The sequence below is a fragment of the Geotrypetes seraphini genome, chromosome 12, assembly GCF_902459505.1.
Source record: "Geotrypetes seraphini chromosome 12, aGeoSer1.1, whole genome shotgun sequence".
Classification (NCBI taxonomy): Eukaryota; Metazoa; Chordata; class Amphibia; order Gymnophiona; family Dermophiidae; genus Geotrypetes; species Geotrypetes seraphini.
In genome coordinates this window covers 7,611,042-7,636,343 of record NC_047095.1, presented here as the reverse complement: position 1 = coordinate 7,636,343, position 25,302 = coordinate 7,611,042, and the positions used below count along the sequence as shown (strand labels likewise).

General features: G+C 43.3%; 1 protein-coding gene across 1 annotated transcript in view; it reads left to right on the top strand.

Moving 5' to 3' along the window:
* The window catches only part of FAM102B (family with sequence similarity 102 member B), a 233,574-nt gene extending 222,705 nt beyond the window's left edge, over window positions 1-10,869 (top strand). The window contains exon 11 of the mRNA XM_033916064.1: window positions 5,892-10,869. Within this exon, the coding sequence (XP_033771955.1) occupies window positions 5,892-5,934 (43 nt within the window). The 3' untranslated portion in view covers window positions 5,935-10,869. The remainder of the gene's footprint in view (window positions 1-5,891) is intronic.
* The last annotated feature ends 14,433 nt before the right edge of the window (window positions 10,870-25,302 follow it).

Below are 25,302 nucleotides of genomic sequence, written 5' to 3'. Positions count from 1 at the left end.
GTTTCAAAAGGTGTAGCAAGTGCAAGCGCACAATCTCTCTTACGGACCCTCATGGACACTTCCTTCAAGTGCCTTGGGCCGATGCATCATCCTACCTCGTGCCTGCCTTGCCAAATACTTAAGCCTCGTGCTTTTAAGCATCGTTGCATCCTGGTGGAGAGCCTCTTCGAGATGGAGTCTACTAATCCCTCAGCATCGAAGGTGTCTTCGGCATCGACTCCCGTCGAACCCTCTGCTGCTACTGCTTCCACCTCGAGCCTTATCAGACCTTCGTCATTTGGAGCGGCTCTTGCTTCGACGTCCTCGGCTGCGATATCTTCTCCTGTCTCCTCAGGTCAGATAGTTCAGCACTCAGTCCAGCCAGTGGTGATTAAAGTGTCGAAGCCTCCCAAGTCGAAATACTCTCACACCGCTGTGCGGGACCCTTCAGCCAAGGCAGGTGGGCCAGTTTCAGACGCGGTACCCTCCTTGCCGGCTTCGTCCCAGATCTCTTTGGAGGAGCAGATTATTAAGGTCCTCACTAACATGGGACCCACACTGCTTACTCTTCTTCAGCTTGGGCATGCAGAAGTCTCCCGCGCGGTCGAGCCGCCTGTGGCCCGGTCTGATCCTCCACACTCGATGCTGGGAGCAGAGTCTCTGCGAGTGTCTGGTCGGGCTTCCAAGCACGAAAAGCTTAGAGTGGATTCTGTGCGAGTGCATCGACAGGATACCTCCCATTCTACAAAGGGTGCCCAGTCTTCGAGAGTGCTTCACGGCTCCTCCTCCACGCCTATAGATCTTCGATCTTCGGCTTCCGAGGCAACCTCTGCTCGGTCCTCGAGATCCAGTTCGAGAGACAGTTCTCGACATCATTCGAGGCCTACTTCGAGGCATTCTTCTAGACATCATTCCTCAAAGCCTCGATCCTCTCCGGCCTCAACAAGACCACCAACTCCTCGTTCCAAGTCTCCGATGCCGGCTCTCGAGGATATTCCAATGTCCAGTGCATCGTCCAAGTCTCCAAGTTCCTTCACACCATGGTTTCCTGCCGAGGCTTCTTCTTCGACTCCAGCTGCCTCGACGTCCTCGAGTCCTTCTCAAGGCCGTGCAACTGCTGATCAGTTATCTTTCTCCTCTTTTTTGAGACAGATGGCTGTGGACATGAGCGTCCCACTCGACACTGGCTCTAAATATTCTAAAGAATACCTCGAGGTCATGCACCTTCCTCAACCTCCGGCTGAATCTCTGAAGCTTCCACTACATAAGCTTCTCGATCAGACTTTTACTAGATGCATGGAGACTCCTTTTTCCATTCTAGCAGTTCCAGGAAAGTTGGATGCCAGATATAAAACGGTGCATCATAAAGGCTTTGACAACTCTCAGTTGTCTCACCAATCCTTGCTGGTGGAATCCTCTTTAAAGAGATCCCATCCTACCAGAGTTTATGCCACAGTTCCTCCTGGCCGGGAGGGGAAGACCATGGATAAATTTGGACGTCGCATTTACCAGAATGCTATGATGTCTTCGAGAGTCCTTAATTATAATTTTTATTTTATCACTTATTTTGAATTTCTTTTGTCTTTCTTGCCAAAATTTTTAAATTACTTGGATGATAGCATGCATTTTGAATTTCAAGAAGTCATTGCTTCTTTCTCTCAGTTGCGTCTCCATCTTCTGCAATCATCTCAAGATGCCTTTGAGCTCTCTACCCAAGCAGCGGCTTGCTCTGTGGCTATGCGTCGTCTAGCCTGGCTTCGCACCATAGACATGGACTCTGATTTTCAGGATCGCCTGGCGAACATCCCTTGTGAGGGCAATGACCTTTTCGATGAGTCCATCGAGGCAGCCACCAAAAAATTGTCTGACCATGCTAAATCCTTTACCTCCATTGTCAGACCTAAACCTAAGCCAGCTCCTTCTAGGCCTACACGTCCTCCTGTGATCTACCAGAGGCGTTTTCCTCCAAAACTGGCGCCTTACACTCATCCTCCTTTGAAAAAACAGCCACCTCAGAAGCAACAGAAGCCTCAACCTTCTGCTCCACCTAAGGCTTCTCAGTCTTTTTGACTGTTTATACCAGAGCATAACCTCCACCGTTCTGTCTCTGACTCCTTTTCCCCCTATAGGAGGCCATCTCCATCTTTTTTTACAACATCCGACCTCTGGGTACTTTCCATCATACGGGAAGGATACTCTCTTCATTTCAATCAGGTTCCATCAGAGCTTCCTCCAAGAGAGTATCCTTCCAATCCATCCCAGACCGCCCTTCTTCAGGAAGCTCAAGCTCTGCTTCGTTTCCATGCCATCAAACCCGTTCCTTTGGAACAGCAGAGCAGGGGGTTTTACTCCCGTTACTTCCTTGTTCCGAAGAAGATGAGCGATCTGCGACCCATTTTAGATCTCAGGGCTCTCAACAAATTTTTGGTCAAAGAAAAGTTTCAAATGTTGTCCCTGGCATCTCTCTATCCCCTTCTCGAGCAGAACGACTGGTTATGCTCTCTGGATCTCAAGAAGGCCTACACTCGTATTCCCATCCATCCGGCCTCCCGTCAATATCTCAGATTTCGGGTGGGGAATCTGTATTTTCAATACAGAGTTCTACCCTTCGGCCTGGCCTCGTCTCCCAGAGTGTTCACCAAGTGCCTGGTAGTGGTAGCCGCAGCTCTAAGGAATCATGGTCTCCAGGTTTTTCCCTACCTAGACAACTGGCTCATCAAAGATTCCACATCTCGAGGGGTTATTGTAGCGACCCAATGGACTACCTGATTCCTACAAAGTTTGGGATTCGAAATCAACTTTCCCAAATCTCACCTTCAACCCTCTCAGAATCTACAATTCATTGGAGCTGTTCTGGAGTCGGACACTGTCCAACTCGGAGCATTCCTTCCGCAACAACGCTTGGAGGCTCTCCTTCAACTCTGTCACACTTTGTCTTCCTGCTCTTCCATCTCAGCGAGACACATGATGGTATTTCTGGGTCACATGACCTCCACAGTACACGTTACTCCTTTTGCCAGGCTTCACCTCAGAATTCCTCAATGGAGTCTGGCTTCTCAGTGGACGCAGGCTTGCGATCCTCTTTCTCGACACATTGCGGTTACTCCTTCCTTGAAGAAGTCTCTCCATTGGTGGATGCTCTCTTCCAATCTTTCCAGAGGCTTGCTTTTTCAGACGCCCCCTCATCAGAAGGTCCTTACGACAGACTCTTCCACCTACGCTTGGAGCGTTTATCTCGATGGTCTCCGTACTCAAGGCCTCTGGACCAGTATGAATCGTCAGTGTCATATCAATCAATTGGAACTCAAAGCAATCCTCAAAGCTCTCCAGGCTTTTCAACATCTCCTTCACGACACAGTAGTCCTCGTCCGCATGGACAACCAAGTCGCCATGTATTATGTCAACAAACAGGGAGGGACAAGATCTGCCTTCCTCTGTCAAGAAGCTCTGGAGGTTTGGGACTGGCCATCTGTCACTACACCTTCCTCAAAGCTGTCTACATTCAAGGGGCTCAGAATTGCTTGGCAGACAACTTGAGCCGTACCTTACAACCTCACGAATGGACTCTCCATTCCTCGTCTCTTCATCACATTTTCTCACAGTGGGGGACGCCTCAGATAGACCTCTTTGCAGCTCTCCACAACTTCAAACTGCCTCGGTTCTGCTCCCGGATATTCTCTCCTCACTGCCTCGAGGCAGATGCTTTTCTTCTGGAATGGATGAATCTGTTCCTCTACGCATTTCCTCCATTCCCTCTTATTCTCAAGACTCTAGTCAAATTGAAGAACGATCATGCTACTATGATTCTGATTGCTCCTCGGTGGCCGAGACAACCATGGTACTCCCTTCTCCTTTAACTCAGCAGCAGGGAGCCATACCTTCTACCAGTTTTTCCTTCTCTGCTTACACAGAGTCAAGGATCTCTGCTTCATCCCAACCTGCAGTTTCTACACCTGACAGCTTGATACTTCTCAACATAACTCCTCTTCAGTTTTCTCAATCTGTTAGAGATGTCTTAGAAACTTCTAGGAAGCCTACCACTAGACAATGCTATCACCAGAAATGGACTAGATTTTCTACATGGTGTTTTTCTCATCATAAGGAACCTCAGCATTTCTCCTTATCATCTGTTTTAGATTATGTTTTGCACCTCTCCAACTCTGGACTCAAGTCTACATCCATACGAGTGCATCTCAGTGCAATTGCAGCTTTTCATCAGCCTATTGAAGGGAAACACATCTCTGCTCATCCGGTGGTTTTCAGATTCATGAAAGGACTTTTCAATGTCAAACCACCTCCTGTGGTTTGGGACCTTAATGTTGTCCTTTCTCAGCTCATGAAGCCTCCATTTGAACCAATTGATAAGGTTCATCTGAAGTATTTCACTTGGAAAGTGGTTTTTCTCATTGCTCTCACTTCTGCTAGACGAGTCAGTGAGCTGCAAGCTTTAGTTACTGACCCACCATTCACTGTGTTCCATCATGACAAGATGGTTCTTCGCACTCATCCGAAATTCCTACCTAAAGTGGTTTCAGAATTTCATCTCAACCAATCCATCATCCTTGCAGTGTTTTTTCCAAAGCCTCATTCTCACCCTGGAGAATCAGCTCTTCATACTCTGGACTGTAAACGTGCTTTGGCCTTCTACTTGGAACGCACCAAACCACACAGAACTGCTCTTCAACTTTTTGTCTCGTTCGATCCAAATAAGTTGGGACGTCCAATTTCTAAACGCACCATCTCCAATTGGATGGCGGCTTGTATCTCTTTCTGCTATGCCAAGGCTGGCTTACCTCTTCACAGTAAAGTCAAAGCCCATAAAGTCAGAACGATGGCCGCTTCTGTAGCTTTCCTCAGATCTACACCTATTGAGATTTGCAAGGCTGCTACTTGGTCCTCGGTTCATACCTTCACTTCTCATTATTGTCTGGATATTTTCTCCAGATGGGATGGACAGTTTGGCCAAACAGTATCACAAAATTTATTCTCCTAAGTTGCCAACACTCCCACCATCCCATTCTGGTTAGCTTGGAGGTCACCCATATGTGAGAATACCTGCCTGCTTGTCCTGGGATAAAGCACAGTTACTTACCGTAATAGGTGTTATCTAGGGACAGCAGGCAGCTGTTCTCACAACCCACCCACCTCCCCTGGTTGGCTTCTCTGCTAGCTATCTGAACTGAGGAGACGCGCCCTGTGCGCTGGGCGGGAAAGCACTCGCGCACGCGCAGTGCAGGCGACTCTAAACTTCTAGTTTCTTCAAGCAAGTCTGCTTGTGAGGCGTCCGCATTGAGGCTCCGTCGGATGACGTCACCCTTATGTGAGAATAGCTGCCTGCTGTCCCTGGATAGCATCTATTACAGTAAGTAACTGTGCTTTCTGTGTACATCGCTTAACCTTTTCCTATTGTGTGTCCCGGATGACGGGACATTCCAAAAATGACATAGACAGTGGATAAACAATCTGTATGGACTAATAAAGAGCCAGGAACACAAAATATTTGAATTTACAGACTTATGACTTATTTACATTGTTTACAATAGCCGTAAATGATAACAGTGAATAATAGAAAACTTTGCTAAAATAATTACGATTGGAACCAGCGTAAACGTAAAATTTATTACGATAGGAAAAGGTTAATACTTAAGTTAACAATGGTAAATCAAGAATAAGCAATCCAATCCAATTCCTAATCTGACTAAGCACAGATCTTTTTCAAAATTTAGTCTCATCTGTATTCCATGAAGCTGTAGTATGCATTTAGTGAAGCTAAAATTTGTGGAGCTGTGAAAACTAATCAGTGACTACTTTTGTTCTGTCATGGTCACCTCACACTTTTTCTTCTGTTATCTTAAAGATGAATCCTGTTGGAATGAAGGAATTATTTCTTTGTTTGAATTTTCTTGTTTTAGGATGGGAGCTGGAGCATATGAACAAGTAGTGATCAAACGCTAGGAGAGCCAAGCTGGAGTACCTGTGGAATTCTGGAGTGAATAATCTGGTTTTACTTCACTATCCAAACACTCGTAAAATGCTTTGGTGGGAAGAATAGCTAAGGCTGTGCAGAATGCCAAGCAGGCTTGGACAGGATGCTCAGACTGCGTGTGCCTCACACTATAATGTCTGCTATGGTGCTGAAGCAATGAGTAACTAGCTATGCCTCGTAAAAGTGGTTGTTCAAATCTTCCATCATACTGGAAGAATGTTCTACTATCTACATGTAAACTTGAAGCATCTGTGTGGTATCTCTTAAAAAAACAAACAAACATTTGTCTAAGTATCTGTGGTCTCTAATAACCTGCTCTTTTGAGAGTCTGTCTTTTATAAAGAGCAACTTGTATTGCCACACAAATTGAAAGCAAATCTGTTTAAAACATACATCTGCTCCTTATGCAGATTTTTGTTCAGAAACATCTCAGCCGTATGGGCTCGGAGCAGTGCTGATTTAACATCTTTTATCATTAATATCACAACATAGAAAACTTGGAAGAATGTTTTCAGATAATAACCTGCCACACTTTACACGTGTATGTGGTCTAATCTGCATCTCAAAGGTACTAAATTCATAACAAGTTGAACTCTGATCTAAATAACAAGATGAACAGGAAATGGGTAATTATGGTCAAATGATAGTACATGAATAGATTGAGCAATGATGTGCAGTATATTTTCGTAGTAGTATTTTATTTTAATATTGGGGGTTTTAAATTATTGCAGTTCTTCTGATTTTGTCCCAGAGTAACATGCAAAGTTTTTTTATATTGCACTCTTAAATCTACAGACTGGTCCTCTAGATCATGAAGCATATCGTGATGTTGAGATTTGATTATTTTCCTTAAACAGAGCTAATAAAACACCTGCTGCTCATTAAAAATAGCACATGGTCCTTTTCCAACTAACCTATCTCTGAAAGATGTGAGCCATTAGGCAAAGCTTCAGAGAGATTTCAGAATTATAAACATGAACAACTCTGTACAGTCTCACTCCTTATTTAGAGACCAGTAACACAGTATCTGTGGAGCATTTACTTAATGCTTGAAAAAGGATGTTCATGGTACTGTAAACCTTGTCTTCAAAATAAAACTGAGTAGGAAACCCCCCCATACTAACCTGTGGTGCAAGGTTTAATGTGGTGAGAGCAGTATGCTATCCTGTCACCCTTTATTTCAGAATCTTTTGTTTTGTAGCTTGGAAAACCACTCCAAAACAAAAAAAATCAGCAATCCTGACAAACTATCATCATTGTCACCCTTCCTTCCAGACATTGTCAAACTGACATCTGCTGAAATAGTAGGATGTGTTTTGCTGACTACATTTCTGTTGCACCACTCATTTGTGACTGCAGAGATAACACTTTAAGTATGCACAAATGGAATAACTTGATTTGAAATGTAGTTAGATAATTGCTAGTTTAATTCAGGATAAGTTGAAACATAATTTTAGATTACTTATTTTATAAAAGTTGAGTACTTTCAAGGCTTCACTAGTAATTCTGACTTTTTGTTTTGTCTTGGTTCATTCCAAAAAGTATGGTTTCTCTTAATTCTTACTAGATAAAGAAATAAATTTGAGGGGTTTTTTTTTATCTTTTTTTTTTTTTAACATTTGCAATGTGTTTTGTAGTTTTGTGAACATGTGGTCTTTTAAAAAGGCATTCTAGCCCAACTAACACAGTTTATACAGATTTAAAATACTTCCCAAGGGCTAGAAATATATATAATTAAAATGCAGCACCCTATGTATATTCAAATGGAGAAATCGACTTTTAAGCAAAAATGATTTCACCAGAAAATGAAAGCTCATCCCTTTGTGGACATTCATCCCCTGCCTCTCATCAGAACTGCTGCCAGAACTCTAAGCTTTCCTAATGGGGTCCACAGGACTGCAAAGGAAGAACAGGAGTTGTAGGAGCATATACCAAACCAAAATCACAAAGTTTTCCTTTCAAGTTGATAGTGTTTTCTTAATGACACTGCACACCTCGGGATAGCATTTCATGAAGCAGTTCTATTGAGATGGTTTATTTGAAGTGCCTCTAATATTGTTCAGTGCTAAATATGTGCATTAGTTTCATCAGATCAGTAGTGAAAGAAGCTTAATAGACATGAGTTTATTACAGTAAAGGAGAGTAAATAGATACCCAGGAGAGAAATAAGTATTTAGAAAGTACTAGCTACTTCTCCCTTATTTTCCGAGTCAGAGTAATAGAGGAATATTTTTCTATTCCCCATAGATTTTGGGCTTTAGGGGATTTTATTCAGTTTTACTATTTTACTTGGATTGCATTCCTTGGGGAAAGTATAAAAATGAACAGTATAAAGTAAATTAGCCTTTTGTATGAAAAAAAATACAATTGAACAGAAAATATATATAGAAAACTATTGGTAAAAGTAGAGATTGAGAGAGAATGCTTTATTTTTCAGCAGGTATCTTTCTTTTAAAAAAACAAACCAGGTTTAAAGTTGAATTATAGGTTAAAGTAACCTAAAGATCTGTTTTTAAAATGTCAAGTGATGTAAACCCAGGTGGAGCAATGCATTTTTGTTTGGTGTTTAGCTGCAACATAGTTTGGGCTTCGGAGTCAGATTTCTTCAACACTTGTACCGTTAAAAACTAGTGAAAACTAAAAAAGGATGCCCTCATGCTGAGATTTGTAAGAGTGGAATGGGTGGCTGTGATTTAAAGTACAGATGTTAAGGTTATTTCATTCTTTACAGATAAGGGTGTGCTTGTGTTCTTGTACAGGTGAATTTGTGATGAGGGCTGACTCCTCCATGCTGCTGTGAAATTTTCCTATGTAGAGAAACATGTAACATTTTATTTTTAAACTATAATGTGTAACTGAGTTGTGTGTTTGGAACTGTAAGTCTCTTTTCTGTTATGTTTTGTATTTTACTGTACCCTACATCTCTTAGATGGTTCACCTGGATAACTCCTGTGCCCTTGCTGGTCAAGGGCTGGAGAAGCCATTTCTGGAACTGAACTTCTAGTAAGAGCACGTGTCTCTCCCATACACCTCTTTCCATGAGGCCAGCACATCACATCAGAGCCCATTCCTTGTATGTGTAAATGGGCCCTTAGTGAAGATTCAAGGTCCCATGGAAATATCAGTGCAGCTATAGATCTCAAATTTTAGAAACATGGATTAAGTTGTATTAATTTAACAGGGGCATAAATTTCTCTAAACCCACAAAAAAATCCTACTGAATAGAACCTGTAGGTTTCTTGTAAAAGCAGAACCAGGCTTAAGCTGTGGGGGAGGGAAGATTATAAGCTTAAGAGTTGGGCTGCTTTATTTATTTATTCCCATGTTCCCTTAGTCAACAGTTAAAATATTCTTCATACAGACCTCACCATTTTTATTCGGATTCATAGCTCATTCTTGAGGAGCTGCAATGCCAATCCATTCAGTTGCTGGTTACTGTGGCAGATCCACAGGTGAAATGGATGTCCAGCAGCTGAAAAGGGTGGCACTGCAGTAATGTTTATAAAAGTGCCTTTGACTTTATTACAAACAAGAAACGTTAAGAAGATTGTGCTGGTGAGAATACTGGAGAACACAGTCGGGATAGAGTGGTCCAGGCTATAATAGAATGTGTGTACCTTTTTTGTCCTCATGAAAAAGTGCAAAAACACATTGTAGGACAAAAGAAGAAAATTTAAGGATAGACCCAAAGATGGAATACAGAAGAATTTTGGCAAATCATTGTTCTGAAGACACTTAATATTGCTAATGTACTAATGCTCCTCACTGAACAGCCAATCACTTGAAGTGCATCAAAGCAACTAAAGATTATATATGGCTAGAGAACTATATTTTCATTGTAAAATACACAAATACCACCATAGTGAGTACCCCTGATGGTATACCCTTTCTCATCTTTTTTTTTTTTTTTTTTTTTTTACAATTTTTGCATTGATTTGCACTCAGTTTTGTCCACTGTCTTAGCTGAAATGAAGACAAATGGTTCTTTTAAACTGAATCGGGAAATGAAAGCATGTTCATTTATTGAACAATCCATTAGCTAAATTTGTTCACTTCTGATCATAAGTTACAATCATAAAATTCAAACTCATCAAATTGGCGTTCTAGAAGTCCACTGAAAATTTTTAGAGAGGAAAGCCAGAGGCTGTTGATCGTTTCAAAGTGAAGAAAGAAAGATTGGTAAAACTAAGAATTCACCCATGTATAGAAATGTTATAAAACCAAGCCCAGCAGAGGCATGACAAAGATTTGAATGAACCCTGGCGCTGCCACTCTTAATTACCAGTTGTGCATAAAACACACACAGGTCTGCTGCAGCTCATTTTGCAAACATCTCCTCTCTAAATACTTTTTCTGCTTTCCATTTGGGTCCTGTGGTATTGTCCTGAAAAATGTTAGCATGTGTTTTGTGTGTATGATTCTGCTTCTGACATCATAACACAGCACCAGACCTAGTAACCAGCCTGTTCTCCACTGCACCTTCACTCCCAGTTGCTTGTAAATTCTTGAGTGAGAACAGGTTTGTAGGCTGCTGTTTCAGCTATTGAGTGACAGGAAATGCACATGATGATTCCCATCATTTCATGTTTGATTTTAATAAAATTCTATCTATATATATTGCCCATGACAGTGTACAGTTGTTTTATTGTTTAAATGTGCATCAGCAGAGCTTGTGTATATGAAATAGTGATCCCATTAGTATTCTTTGTTACTTGGAAAATTACTGTCATATCTGAAGAGACTGTATGAGTTTTGCATCCTTGTTAAATAATGACACATGCTACAAGGAACTGACATAATAAACATTTTTAGGAAAGCTGATTTTTTATTGTAAAGTATTTGTAATAATGTAAAAGTGATGTCTCGTATATTAATAAAATTAAAGTCTTAAGGAAATAAAAAAAGTATGCTGTTTTACTTGTTCTATTATCAAAATTGACCTGGGAAAATCCACTGCTTGTTTCTAGAAGAAGCAGAATAAAATCTGTTTTATTCTACAGGATTTTTTCCATGGGACTGGATTGACCATAGCAGTGCTTATGATGATCTTTTTTGATTAGCATTTTCATTTTTCAAATGAAATACAAAGAAATAATACTCCACATCAATGGGAGGTAGCTGAAAAGTAAAACAATTTGATCAAAATATACAAATGTATAGCAATTTATCCCCCTATCAACCTACTATTCCTTACATTTTATCTTATTTCACCTCTACCCTACTACTACTCCTCCATAATGCCCTCTTTTTTTAATCAGTAATCTTTCAAGCTGGGTAAAATCAAAATAAGCATGTCTTATAGAATTCAGTGTTGCCACATGCAAGGAAACTGTACAAAGAAAACTCCTCCTAACAAAGTTGCCCTATCTTTCAATTTCAGAAATTATCTGACGCATTTGTGTGGTCCTAGACGCATCCGGAAAATTCTGGGCTGAGTGAGCACAAAACATGGTCTCTCTTTTTTGGAAATATCTTTTCAACAAATTAATTTTTTTCCTCTTCAGTTGGCACAGCAAACTGAAGGGCAGCCCTTGAGGTAATTTCATCTTGAGAGTATTCCAATCTAAATTGGGTTCCTTCATTAAACCATCGCCATCTGCTCCAGATTGAGGCACAAAAACATATCAACATTCAATAACTATGTAATAATATCTCTGGAGACAGAAGGCAACAAACTGGAAAATTAAAAATACTTAGGGCTCCTTTTATCAAGCCACACTAGTGGTTTAACGCATAATACCGTGCACTAAACCTCCAGCCGCAGTTTTTAGGCCAGCGCGGGGGTTAACGCGTGATGAAATGTCACATGCGTTAACTCTATTAGCGCAGCTTCATAAAAGGAGCCCATAATGTCCTAGAGCAGATATGATTTTCTAGAAATTCTAATTGTCTGTGGATTACCAAACTGTCTCTAATAAATGCTGAAGAAGCTGGTTGAACAATACAGATGTATATATTTGTATCAGTTTGGCATCCATTGACTTTGCTTTTAAATCCATCTCATGAAATATGTCAACAATCTGCTCAAAGATTACATAATTGTGAAATAGTTAACTCTATACACTCTTCAGTTCTTACAACAACTTGCCAAATATCTTTTAAAGTAATATCTTGAGAATGATCCGCTGTTTTGGCAAAGTTGGGACAAACTACTGCTGTCGAATATATATGGTATATGATTCCATTGAAGACAAGCTACACCATTTTGGGAGGAAGCCCCAATAAGGTATGAAGGAATAAAAGGAGGGAATAGAGTGGAATGGCCTCTTTCACTTAATGATGCACCAGAGGCAGACAGCTCGTCTGAAACAGGAGATGGTAATTTTGATTGTATGTGTCTATCCACATGGCCTATTAGCTTGGGAGTTCTAGTGCCCTTTGCCTTGTCTTTGTTTTACCATTGTATAATCAAGAAGAAATATGAGGCAGATTTCTATTCCCCTAGATCAGGGATCTCAAAGTCCCTCCTTGAGGGCCACAATCGTTGGGTTTTCAGGATTTCCCCAATGAATATGCATGAGATCTATGTGCATGCACTGCTTTCAATGCATATTAATTGGGGAAATCCTGAAAACCCGACTGGATTGCGGCCCTCAAGAAGGGACTTTGAGATCCCTGCCCTAGATCGATCTAGGCTCCTTGGCTCCAAGGGGGCCTAACGTGTCCCTTAGGACATACCCCAAGGCCATGCAGCTTGCTTTTAAAAATGTTCCAGCAGTGGCGGATAATGTAAGTGCCACTGCCCCGATGTCTCAGTTAAGAACATAAGAATTGCTGCTGCTGGGTCAGACCAGTGGTCCATCGTGCCCAGAAGTCTGCTCACACGGCAGCCCTTAGGTCAAAGACCAGTGCCCTGAGACTAGCCTTACCTGCGTACATTCTGGCTCAGCAGGAACTTTGTCTTGAATCCATGGAGGGTGTTTTCCCCTATAATAGCCTCCGGAAGAGCATTCCAGTTTTCTACCACTCTCTGGGTGAAGAAGAACTTCCTTACATTTGTACGGAATCTATCCCCTTTTAACTTTAGAGAGTGCCCTCTCGTTCTCTCTACCTTGGAGAGGGTGAACAACATGTCTTTATCTACTAAGTATTCCCTTCATTATCTTGAATGTTTCGATCATGTTTCCTTCTCAGTCTCCTCTTTTCAAGGGAAAAGATGCCCAATTTCTCTAATATCTCACTGTAAGGCAACTTCTCCAGCCCCTTAACCATTTTAGCTGCTCTTCTCTGGACCCTTTTGAGTAGTACTGTGTCCTTCTTCATGTACAGCAACCAGTGCTGGATACAGTATTCCAGGTGAGGGCATACCATGGCCCGGTACAGCGGCATGATAACCTTCTCTGATCTGTTCGTGATCCCCTTCTTAATCATTCCTAGCATTCTGTTCACTCTTTTCGCCACCGAAGACGGCTTCATTGACTTGTCGACCAGTACTCCCAAGTCTCTTTCCTGGGAAGTCTCTCCAAGTACTACACCAGACATCCTGTATTTGTGTATAAGATTTTTGTGACCGACATGCATCACCTTATCCACGTTAAACCTTATTTGCCATGTCGTGGCCCATTTCTCGAGCATGTTTGTCACGTTGCAGGTCTTCACAATCCTCCTGCTCTTCACTACTCTGAATAACTTTGTATCGTCTGCAAAGTTAGTCACCACGTACCAATTTCCAGGTCATTTATAAATATGTTGAAGAGCACAGGTCCAAGCACCGAACCCTGCGGCACTTCGCTCGTGATGCTTTTCCAGTCCGAGTATTTTCCATTTACCTCCACTCTCTGTTTCCTATCAGCCAGCCAGTTTTTAATCCATGTGAGTATTTCACCCTCGATTCCATGGCTTGCAATTTTTCAAAGTAGTCATTCATGCAGAACCTTGTCTAACGCCTTCTGAAAATCCAGATATACGATGTGGATCGGGTCACCTTTGTCTATCTGCCCATTTAATACCTCGAAGAAGTGCAGCAAGTTCGTCAAACAAGATTTTCCTTTGCTGAAGCCGTGCTGGCTGGCTGTCATCAGATTGTGTCCGTCAAGGTGATCGATGATGCAGTCCTTTATCAGCACCTCTACCATCTTTCCCAGTACCGAGGTCAGACTCACCGGTCTGTAGTTTCCCAGATCTCCCCTCAAACCTTTCTTGAAGATCAGCGTAACATTTGCCACTTTCCAGTCTTCCAGAATCCTTCCTACTTAGATTGACAGATTGGCTATTAGTTGAAGCAGTTCAGCTCCTTGATTACCCTCAGATGGATGCCATCCGTTCCCGGGGATTTATCATTTTTAAGCCTATCATCTGCCTGCTCTTCTAGACTGACTTCAACCCTGTCAGTTTCCCGTCTTCGTTTCCTGCATATAGCCTGTCGGCTTCCGGTATGTTGGGTATATCCAGATGGAAAAAAATGTGTTAAGTTTGTCGGCGATGGCTTTGTCCTCCTTTAGCACTCCCTTTATTCCATGGTCATCCAACGGCCCCACCGCGTCCTTTGTGGGTTGTTTCCCCTTAATATATCGAATGAATGGCTTGAAGTTTTTTGCCTCCTTGGCTATTTTTTCCTTGTCTCTTTTGGCGCCTCTCTTGTATTATATAAATCACAATATGTTGGGACAATGATACAATATAAATAGCCTCAGTTAATTAAATACTTCTATATAAATAAAGAAGCTAGGAATGTGCCTTCATCACAATGTGTTGCAGTAAAATAGGAAGGGCTTTTCAAACGAGGTCTGTTAGGCAGGAGTGATCAAACAGTGCGTTCACCACCAGATTCATTCAGTTGAATAGACTGGGAATTGGAGTGTAAAGATTGTATCGTCAAAAGACTAATAGACGGTACTCAGCTGTTTTTACAAGTAGGGGGGGGAGGGTTCTCATTGTGTGAGGGTTGATGTTTATAAGATAAAATAATGAATTGTAGATATGAGTGTTAAAGTGGTAACATTTATTAAAAAGGTTATAAAAAATTATATGTAAGCATATTTCTAGCTTCTTTATTTATATAGAAGTTCTCTCTTGTAGGGGGGCCCAAAACACACCAGGCATTTATCAAATACTGCCACACCAATGTCTCGGCTCTCTCTCCTAGGGGGTGCATCAAGCAGCAGCCACCTCTAACCAGCCACAGGTGCAGCTTGCTTTTAAGTGCAATCTGTTTTTTATTAAACAACAAGCCATAACAAATACAAACAGCAGACAAAAGTATTGGTAATAGGCCCCCCCACCCCAACAAAAGAAAACAGGGCTCCCCACCTCCCAAGAGGACTGGACTCTGATGTCCTCTCAGGTTACAAAGAACCCCTGACCCCCAACCCCCCCCCAAAGCAGACCCCTCTCCATCCCGCCCCCTCCCCCAGATCAGACAGGCGGACTGGAATACAACTGCAGTCTATTCAAGATACTACTACGCACCCTAGGAGACAAACTGTCCAAATAGGGAGTCCAAATATGAACAAAGTCTCTGCTCCTTCGCCGTGAAGAAGAAGCCAGGATGGCCTCCCAGCTGAGAAGGCTATGTAATTTATTCCTCCAATACCAGAAGGAGGGAGGAACATCCGCCAACCAGAAGTTCAGTATACACTTCTTCCCCAAAATATAACATTTGCTCAAAAACAATTTCTCAGCAGAAGTATACACAGAAAACAAAGAAAAATGTGCGAACAACATATGATATGCAGAAACAGGAACAGAAACCCGTAACAGCCCCTGAAGAAAGGAAGCCAAGGCCCCCCAAAAACTCTGAATACTTTCACAACCCCAAAGACCATGATAGTAAGAGTTCACCTCCACATGACAGGTGAGACAGTAGGGGGTATCGACACAACCCATATAATAGGCCCGGCTCTGGGAGGCATACGCTCTCATCAAGGTCCGGAAGTGGCACTCTCGAAGCTCCAAACTATGCACCAAAGCTGGGACAGCACGCAGAGCCCGAGGCAAAAGACCCACCCCAAGCTCCTGCCCCAAATCCTTCTGCCAAGCCTGCAGCACCCAGGAAAAATCCCACGGCGGTCTCAGGGCCCCAAGATCCGGGAGGCAGGGCCCTTCCCCCCCCCCTCCCCTCCAAAAAAGCATGAAAACTGATCCCAAAATCCAAAGAAAGAGAACCCCGAGGAAGAGACTGAATATAATGCCTCAGTTGGCAATGAGCAAAGAAAAGACCCGAGGGAGGCAGACCACCACGCAACAACTCATCACAGGATAGAAGCCCTCCGTCCTCTCGCAACACCTGAAACAACAACTCAAATCCGTGAGCGCGCCAGCGCCCAAAGACAGAGGGAAACAACCCTGGGAGAAAGGCACGATTACCGGTCAGAGACAACAACACACTGACCTGAGGATCCTGCAGCCAAAAAGGGAGCAGCCTTCGCCACACTTCCCAAAGGGGGCGAAACAAAACACTACGGCGACTGGAAACCGGTAACTCCGCCAACCGAGCATGCAAGAGAAAAAGAAGGTGAAAAGGATAAAAATAATCACGCTCCATGGAGACATCAGTATAGAGATCCGTACCCAAGACCCAGTCCTGGATGTGACGTAAAAGACAGGCCTGATTATAAAGAGCAATATCCGACACCCCAACACCACCCTGGCCCCAAGAGCCCACCAACAACTGCCACCGCAATTTAGGCTTCCGACCCCCCCCCCACAAGAACCGTGACAACAAGGAGGAGAGGGCCCGGACATCCTTACGCAATAGATACAATGGCAAAATCTGTAAGACATAAAGCCACTTAGGGAACAAAACCATCCTAAAAAGTTGCACCCTCCCCAGCAAGGATAGAGGCAGATTACGCCAAGTGGCCAACACGGTACTGGTAGTGGAGAGCAATCGATTGACATTCAACCGGTAAAGCTCTCGAACATTCATGGACAATTGGATGCCTAAATAACAAAAAGAAGAATCCGCCCACCGCAATGGGAAGGTCCCCCTCCACGACCGCCGAAGACCCTCATCCGAGGACAAAGCCTCCGATTTCATCAAATTCAAGGTGAACCCGGAAAAATCCCCATATTCCCTAATACTTTCCAAGAGGGTAGACAGGGAGCGCTGTGGATCAGTCAAAAAAACCAAAAGATCATCGGCAAAGGCCGCAATCTTAAAATGAGAGGCACCCAGCCGAAGGCCACAGATGTCAACGTTAGATTGCAGCTCCCGGATCAAGGGATCCAAGGAAAGCACAAACAGCAGGGGCGACAGGGGACAACCCTGACGAGTCCCCCTACGAATAGAAAAAGGATCCGAAAAACCCCCATTCACCGAAATCCGCGCCACAGGATCACCATAGAGCGCCAAAACAGCATTAAGAAAAAAGGGGCCAAAGCCATACGCCCGCAACATGGCAAAGAGGAACCCCCACCGCACCCGGGCAAAAGCCTTATCAACATCAAAGCTCACCAGTACGGCGGGGCCCCCATCCACTCCTGATTTCTCCAGGGCTAGCAAGATACGGCGAAGATTCTTGGAAACCGGTCGATCACGCACAAAACCAACCTGCTGGTCCGATATTAAAGAAGGCAACACTCGAGCCAACCGATTCGCCAGCACCTTAGCCATCAATTTCGTCTCAAAGTTCAGCAGGGAAATGGGCCTATACGAGTCCGGCAAGGTTGGATCTCTGCCCGGCTTCGGAAGAACAATGATCGCGGCGGAATTCAAATAACGGGGCAGAAACCCCTTGGCCACATTTAAATTGAAAATTTCAGACAACAACGGAGAGACGGTGCAGCTTGCTTTTAAAGATGTTCCGCTGGTGGCAGATGACAGCGGAAAATGATGTCCCAATGTCTCAGTTCTCTTTTGGGGGGAGGGTGTGGTCCAACACACACACATCAAACCAAATGTCGCTGCCTTGATGTCTCTACTCTCTTTCCCAAGGAATCCATCAAGCAGTACCCACTAGAGAATGACATGGGAACAAATTTTTCCTCATCTGCACAAGCCTTAAACACTTTAAAATCATAAGTGTTCAAGGCTTGTGTTAAGGCAGAGCTTACTGGGACTGGGTCAGCTGGGGAATCCAGTTACCTCAACCGTACTTATTTGTAGGGATGCAAACAGATGGCTTCCAGGACAGCCACGTGCAGTGTACAAGAGCCACTGCATGCAGCTCTTCAAACAAGTGCCACTGAAGGCAGGAAAGCGCAGCCCAGCTGACCCAGAGGGGGCCTATTTATACAAGGAATCCCCAGCAGCGAACACATTGGGTGCGAGGGTGGGAGACTTTAATCCACAATAGGGAGGGAGGGAAGGTCTGCTGCACCCATGATCGAAATGGGGGCTGCTGACCCGGAAGGGAGGCAACTAGCAGAAGATCCTTTATTGCGGGGACAAGGCCATTTTCCCCCTATTTTGGCAGCTAGCCGCAGGTAACAGTCACCATGTCATTCTCTAGCAAGGACAGTGACAGAACTCATGGGGGTGGGATGGGGAAACCGAGTTCCTGCGGGAACAGGAAAAAAAAAATTGTTCCCATGTCATTCTCTAGCAGCCACTCCCCACTTATGTCCTTATATAGATTAGAACTCAAAATTTGGCTGAATTCCTGTTGATATGTATTTTTCATATACAACAGGATTAAGCATAAAGTGAGTACACTTCCCCTTCCATATTCGTGGTTTTGGTTATTAGCGGTTTTTTGGTTGCAGGCTCCACCCTCCCCAAATTACATCAGCGGAAATCACTGCACTTTCTCTACAGAAACAGGTCAGTTATTTGCAGTTTTATCATATTCTCCAGGGTTTTGTAACAGAAAACTTCAAATAACATACGAACAGTTATTTGCGGTTTTTCTGTATTCGCTGACTTGTTATTCCCCTATCACCGTGAATACAGAGGGGGAAGTGTATACACATTAGATAGGACATATTGGAAAACTTGCTTTTAAAGATGCCCCCACTGAAGCTGATTTCAGTTGTATTTTTTTCACTTGTCTGTCTAGATAAATGAAGTCATTTCTTAGACCCTCATCAGAATGTGTACACAGACTAGAAAGAAAGATGCAGCCAAAAACTGAACAGATTGTTTCTCCGGTACAGAAATGCATGTCCTGCAGTGTACAAAGTCTAAGATGTACATTTTCTAAAATAGAGAAAATCAAAGAGCCCCCTAAAAAAATTAGCAAGAAAATTGGGTTCTGGTTTATTTGGTATTTACTATGCAACCTTACAATGTAAAACTACATTACGTATATAGGAAAGGAACATATAACTTAATAGGACAGGAGAAGAGAAGCAAGGCAAATATACAAATGAAATCTAAATGCAGTTAAGTGAGAGTGAGGGCTTTACATGCCTACATTGCTGGACTCATCCAAGTACTTAACCTGCAGCAGGAAAAGTGTGATTGAAAATATATATTTTTTTTTTTTTTAAACGGAGCTTTAAGTGTGTGTTGGGGGTGGAGTTATCAATGTGGGCTACTGTTAAGATGTATTACTTTTACTGTTATCCAGATAATTACTAATTAGGTCTCATTGCATAAAATGGGGACAAGTGGTGAAATAGCCCATATTGATGACAACCTAAGTCTATATAGTAGGTCATGAAGGTAGCAAATTCCACAACGGAGCAAAGAAAAATCCTGACAATTGTATAATAGTGGGGAAGACGAGATAGCAGGAAACATATTGTTTCCTGCCTGACCAAGTATATTACAGTCCAGAAGCAGAGCTTGGGAATAACACTATATGTAATCCTACTGTTACTTTTGTGAATGCTCTCTCTCTTTTTTTTTTTTTTTTTACCTTAACTAGCATGACAATTCTACATGGGTTGCAAAAGTTATCTAAATGCTATTTGGATGAGGGTTTCTGGCACCAGCAAAGCTTTCTGATCAATAGTGCAGAGGAAGCATGTGTCAGAGGTGCATCTTGGGATACATCCTGCTCCAGACCAGAACAAAAACACAAGATAACTGCAAATATGCTGATTCCTATCCTTGAAAACAAAGTAATTTAAACTTCCAGCAGAAAAGAAAATAAACCCGTTCGTAGCTTCTAGCAAGATAAAACCCATAATATGTATTATCTGTGCAAATGGTATTTCCCGTTTGCTGGATTATGGTTCCCAAAGGATTAGACTATATTCAGATATTTAGTGTATATAAGGAATCAATGTTTTCACTGGAACTGTCTTCTGCACTGCTCCTGTTCCACTTTACAGGAAATCTGTGTGTCATTCCAGCATATTTTACTCCCCTCACTGTATCAAAAGGCATCTCCTGACAACAGATACCAAACAGGATATGCATTGTTAGAATAACTATAAATGAAATGCAAGCATAATAAAGAATGCTGCCTTGGAATTAGATTGTCAGGATTTTCAGCTTTCACAGCATCAGTTTGGGTTTTTTGGGTTTTTTTTTTTTTGAAACTGGCATGTCTGCACATGCTGAGATGTGTGTTTAGGTTTGGAAATGAGAACATGTAAAAAGGAGAAAAAGCAATCTGCATAAGCTCCCATCCCCACTGCTACCACCATGCTTTTATTGGGGGTAAGATGTTGCATTTGTTTTATGACCCACATAACTTAGCATTGAGACCAAAACGTTTCCTTTTGATCTCATTAAGCCACAAAACCTTTTGGGGGAGGGGAAGGTGCTCTTAAATATTTGTAAATGTTATGTAATATAGCAAAGACTTGTTGCTAGCCTCGCATACAAGCCTTAGTTGTGAAGTGACTTATAAAATTGTTAAACAGCCAGTGTCCCCCCTCCCCTCAACTCTCAAAATCATTTTGATATCAGGGTTCACATCCCACCTCCCCTTATCCAGGATAAATCTTATTGTCCACAAAGAAGGTGCCTTCCTGTATACCACGTCCTCCTCCTAATACTGATTTTTCCCAGACTCCCAACCCAAAACCCATATAACACCACCACCTCCTCACCCTCCCTTCTATCCTGAATTTTCTTCTCAGCCATACAGCTTCAACACTTTCTGCCTCTCAACCAGCCATCTCTACTCTTCCTGTGTGCATCTAGACTGAGGCATGCCACCCCACAATGCCTATTCTCTTACTCACTGCAGGGGGTATCAAGCCCACTCATGGTCCTCCCAATCAACCCTCACCCTACTCATAAGGGTGACACTGCAATGTAACTAATCTTATTTCTATTCCCCACTTCCTCTCTGCCTTTCTCATGTGGAATGTTCACTTACCACATATACACAAATATAAACTGAAGTATCCTTTTTTTTTTCCTCCAAACTCAAATATAAACTGAGGTTAAAAATTTGGGTTATCAGGGAGGAAGCTAAGATGGCGACCGATGCAGACGCACAGTTAAGAACTCCGGAGATAAAAAGTTTTCTATCTGTTAATAATTGCATTTGGTTCAAATTGCAAGATGGGGTAAGTGAGGATTTACCCTTAAAGGTCTTCTGTTCTCCCCGTGTCCTCCATCGAGAAATTCATGGTTCACTCTGCGCGACCCTCCGGTACCGGCGCCAGCAGTGAGGCAGCTTTGCTGGGGATGAATAAGACTCTCAGCCCAGAGGAAAGGCTTCCGCCCACACATCCAGGCATGGAGAGGCATCCAGAGTCATTGATGGAGCAGATCAACAGTGAGGCTGACGAGGCATCAAATGGAGTCGACTGGGGCCTGGAAAGAAGAGCTGAAGGTGGAGCATCCATGGCAGGAAGCTTTCCAGAGTGTGTCTCCAGAGATTTTGCTATTTCTGGAGTAACAGGAAGGCAAGGACCAGTGGATTATTTTGAGGAAGAATGACTGAAACGGTGAGCTCACCTTCTCTCTCATGATAAGACCTGCCTATGTAACCCTAGATTCCATCTGAGATGCAGTTGCCCAATTGGAGAAATTGTTTCTTGGAAATAAATTAATTGTGGATGTTTCCCTACAAGAATGTAAATCACGCCTAGAGAGGTACAACAAGATTAAAAGTTTTGAAAACCAATTCCTTAATGGCTGGAAGGGGATATGAGGGGCTAAAAGACAAAGGGCTAGATTCACAAAGCAAACCGATCGTGTACCGATCAGTTTGCGACCCCTTTGCAACCAGATTTCCCTCCGGCCCGATACACTTACCTCTCTTGCGATCCGCTTTTAATCCGTGCATGCAAATGAGGAGAAACGCATGCAAAGTAGACAGGGACGCGATTCACCAACCGAATTTTTAAAACTGACTGGGCTGGCCGATCAACCCAAGAAGCAATTGCTGGGGACCAGTCGAAAACGTCTTTCCAACTCTCTAGCTCCATAGAAGCCCTGCTCTCTGCATGCTCTGCAAGCCTGTGGTTTTAACCCACAGGTTAAAACCACAGGCTCGCTGGGCTAAAAAGTTAAAAAAAAAAAAAAAAGTTGCGGCTCGGACAGGTCTAGACATGTGCAGACCATCTACAGATGGTCTGTGCATGCGTCGGGATCATACACCAGCGATCTGTGCTGGCAGATGGGGGCATTCCTCTAATCACCCCCATCTGCATATTGGAGGTTTAAGAATCCATTGGACCTGCCCGGATCGGACACAGATCAGTCCCGATCGAGCAGGTTCATGAATCTAGCCCAAAGTGGAGAAGTTAGTAAATCGTGCACAGAGATTAAACCTCCGTTTTGTTAATTTTCCAGTCTAAGAGGATTGCCCCTATGGAGGAAACTCTAGGGGTTCCTAAGGAAGCCTTCCCACCCCTTTCCAGAGCATATTTCTTGCCAACGAAGAAGCGACAACCTTCGAGACAAGAGGAACTATGGGCTAGATTCACTAAACTTCCAAACTGTGTGCAATCCGTTTCCATTTGCGTGTCGGCCAACTAATTCAGTAAAGGCCTGCATGCAAATGGGGACGATCATTAACACGCCCCCTACCCACAGCCAGAGCGATCCCCGCTCATGCGCACAACCCGACAGTAGTGACAGGAGAAGCAGCCTCCTGTCACTGCTGTCAGGGCTCAGCCCGATCTCTCCCGCCTGCTCCAGGACTCTCCTGCTCTCTGCCGATGTTCCCTGCAGTGCAAGCCCGTGGTTTTAAAGCGGGCCTGCACTGCGGGGAACGGCGGCAGAGAGCAGGAGAGTCCGGCAAGCAGGCAGGAGAGATCTGGCCAGAGCAAGGCAGGCGGGAGTTCTTCTATGACAAGATTCACCTTGAATTCTCAATCAAGACACCTCCCCCACAACCCCTTCCAGCTATCTACTCTGCCAACTTCCCTTCAACCCTTGCCACTTTTTCCTCCTTTTCTGAAATCACTGAAGAAACTGCTCACCTTCTTTCTTCCTCCTCCAAACCCACCACCTGTTCCTCTGATCCAATTCCCACCTGCCTACTCAGAGCTATCACTCTGCCTACTCAGAGCTATCACTCAGAGCCTCACCCTATCACACCCACCTCTCCCAGCCTCACTCTATCACTCTCCATGGCAACAATTCCTGATGTCTTCTAACATGCCATAGTTACACCTCTCCTCAAAAAACCCTCACTAGACCCCACAGCCCCCTCCAACTATCACCCCATATTCCTCCTCCCCTTCCTATTCAAGCTAATTGAATGTGTTATTCACTACCGCTGCCTGGACTTCCTTTCATCTCAAGGTACTGCTGACCCGCTTCAATCAGGCTTTCGCCCTCTCCATTCTACGGAAACTGCCTAAGTCTCTAATGACCTGTTCCTGGCTAGATCAAATGACCTCTACTCTATCCTCATCCTTCTCGATCTGTCTGCTGCCTTTGATACTGTTGATCACCATCTACTCCTCGATCAAAAACTTCTTTTTGTTCCGTCCCTAAAAGAGTCCTACTATACCAGGAAAACTAACTTTTCTATTACTGCCCCAACCTTATGGAATTCTCTCCCTCAATTTCTCCGTGATGAAAGTCAGCTACAAAAATTCAAAACCAATCTTAAAACTTTCCTATTCCAAGATGCCTTTACCAAATCCTAATCCTTACTTCATCTATTAATCTTTCAACACTCTCTCGATTCTTATTTTCTTCATTAGGGCATCTCATAACATCACGCACAATTACCCTTCATGTTCTTTCCCTTCCCACTATATCATTTCTTCTAATATCATGTAACTTTTCCCCTCCTCCCCATCTATCCTCACGATCGTGTTTGTCTGTATATGTTTAATATGTTTCCCCTATACTCTTTAATACACTATTAACTCGTTCCTACTCTTCTATTTTAAATTTTTATTGTTAACCGGTCAGATATTTACTTTATGATCGGGATATGAAAAACTAATAAACTTGAAACTTGAAACTTGATACACTCTCTTCGCTGGGATTCCAGGGTTCTGTTTTCTCCTGGTGGATCCTCCCCTGCTGCTATCTCACTGTCTATATACTTCAAAGCTTTGACTTGGGCCCTCTCTTCTCCATATATACCCGCTCTTTTGGTACACTGATCTCCTCCCATGATTTTCAATATCACCTCTATGCTGATGACTCCCTTATCTACCTCTCTACACCAGATATCTCAACAGGAATTCAGGCCCGAGTCTCAGTCTACCTGTCCAACATTGCCGCTTGAATGTCTCACTGCCATCTAAAATTGAAATGGCTAAAACCTAGCTCCTCATCTTTCTGCCTAAACCCACCTCCTGACATTTTCTATTTCTGTGAATAACACATTCATCCTCCCTGGCTTGTCAGCTCACAATCTCAGGGCAATCGTTGACTCTTCTCTCTCCTTCTCTGCTCAGATCCAACAAACCACTAAAACCTGTCGCTTCCTCTTCTATATTACCAAAATCCAACCTCTCCTCTCCGAGCACATTACCAAAACCCTTATCTATGCTCTCATCACCTCTTGCTTAGACTACTGCCAACGTACTTATCTCGGGTCTTCCGCTCAACCATCTCTCTCCCCTTCAATCTGTTCAAAATGCTGCTACACAACTCATATTCCACAAGAGCCACCGCCATGTTCACATTACCCCTCTCCTCAAGTCACTTCATTGGCTCCCCATCTATTTCCAAATGCAGTTCAAACTCCACTGACTTACAAGTGCAGCCCCTCCATATCTCTCCTCACTTATCACCCCCATGCTCCCCCCCCTGTAAACTCCATTTGTCAAGTTCTTCTTATCTGTACCCTTCTCCTCCACTACCAACTCCAGACTCCGTTCCTTCTTTCTTGCCACGCAGTATGCCTGGAACAGGCTGCCAGAGTCATGCTCCATCTCTAGCAGTATTCAAATCCAAGCTAAAAGCCCACTTTTTTTGAAGTTCTTTCAACACTTAACTCACTCACCGTCAGTTACCTTTACCCATTGTATCATTCCTTCACCTAGAAACACCCTAACCCTGAGATGTACTGTCCAAATTAGATCATAAGCTCTTTAGATCAGGGCCCATCCATTGAATGTTAAATGTACAGCAC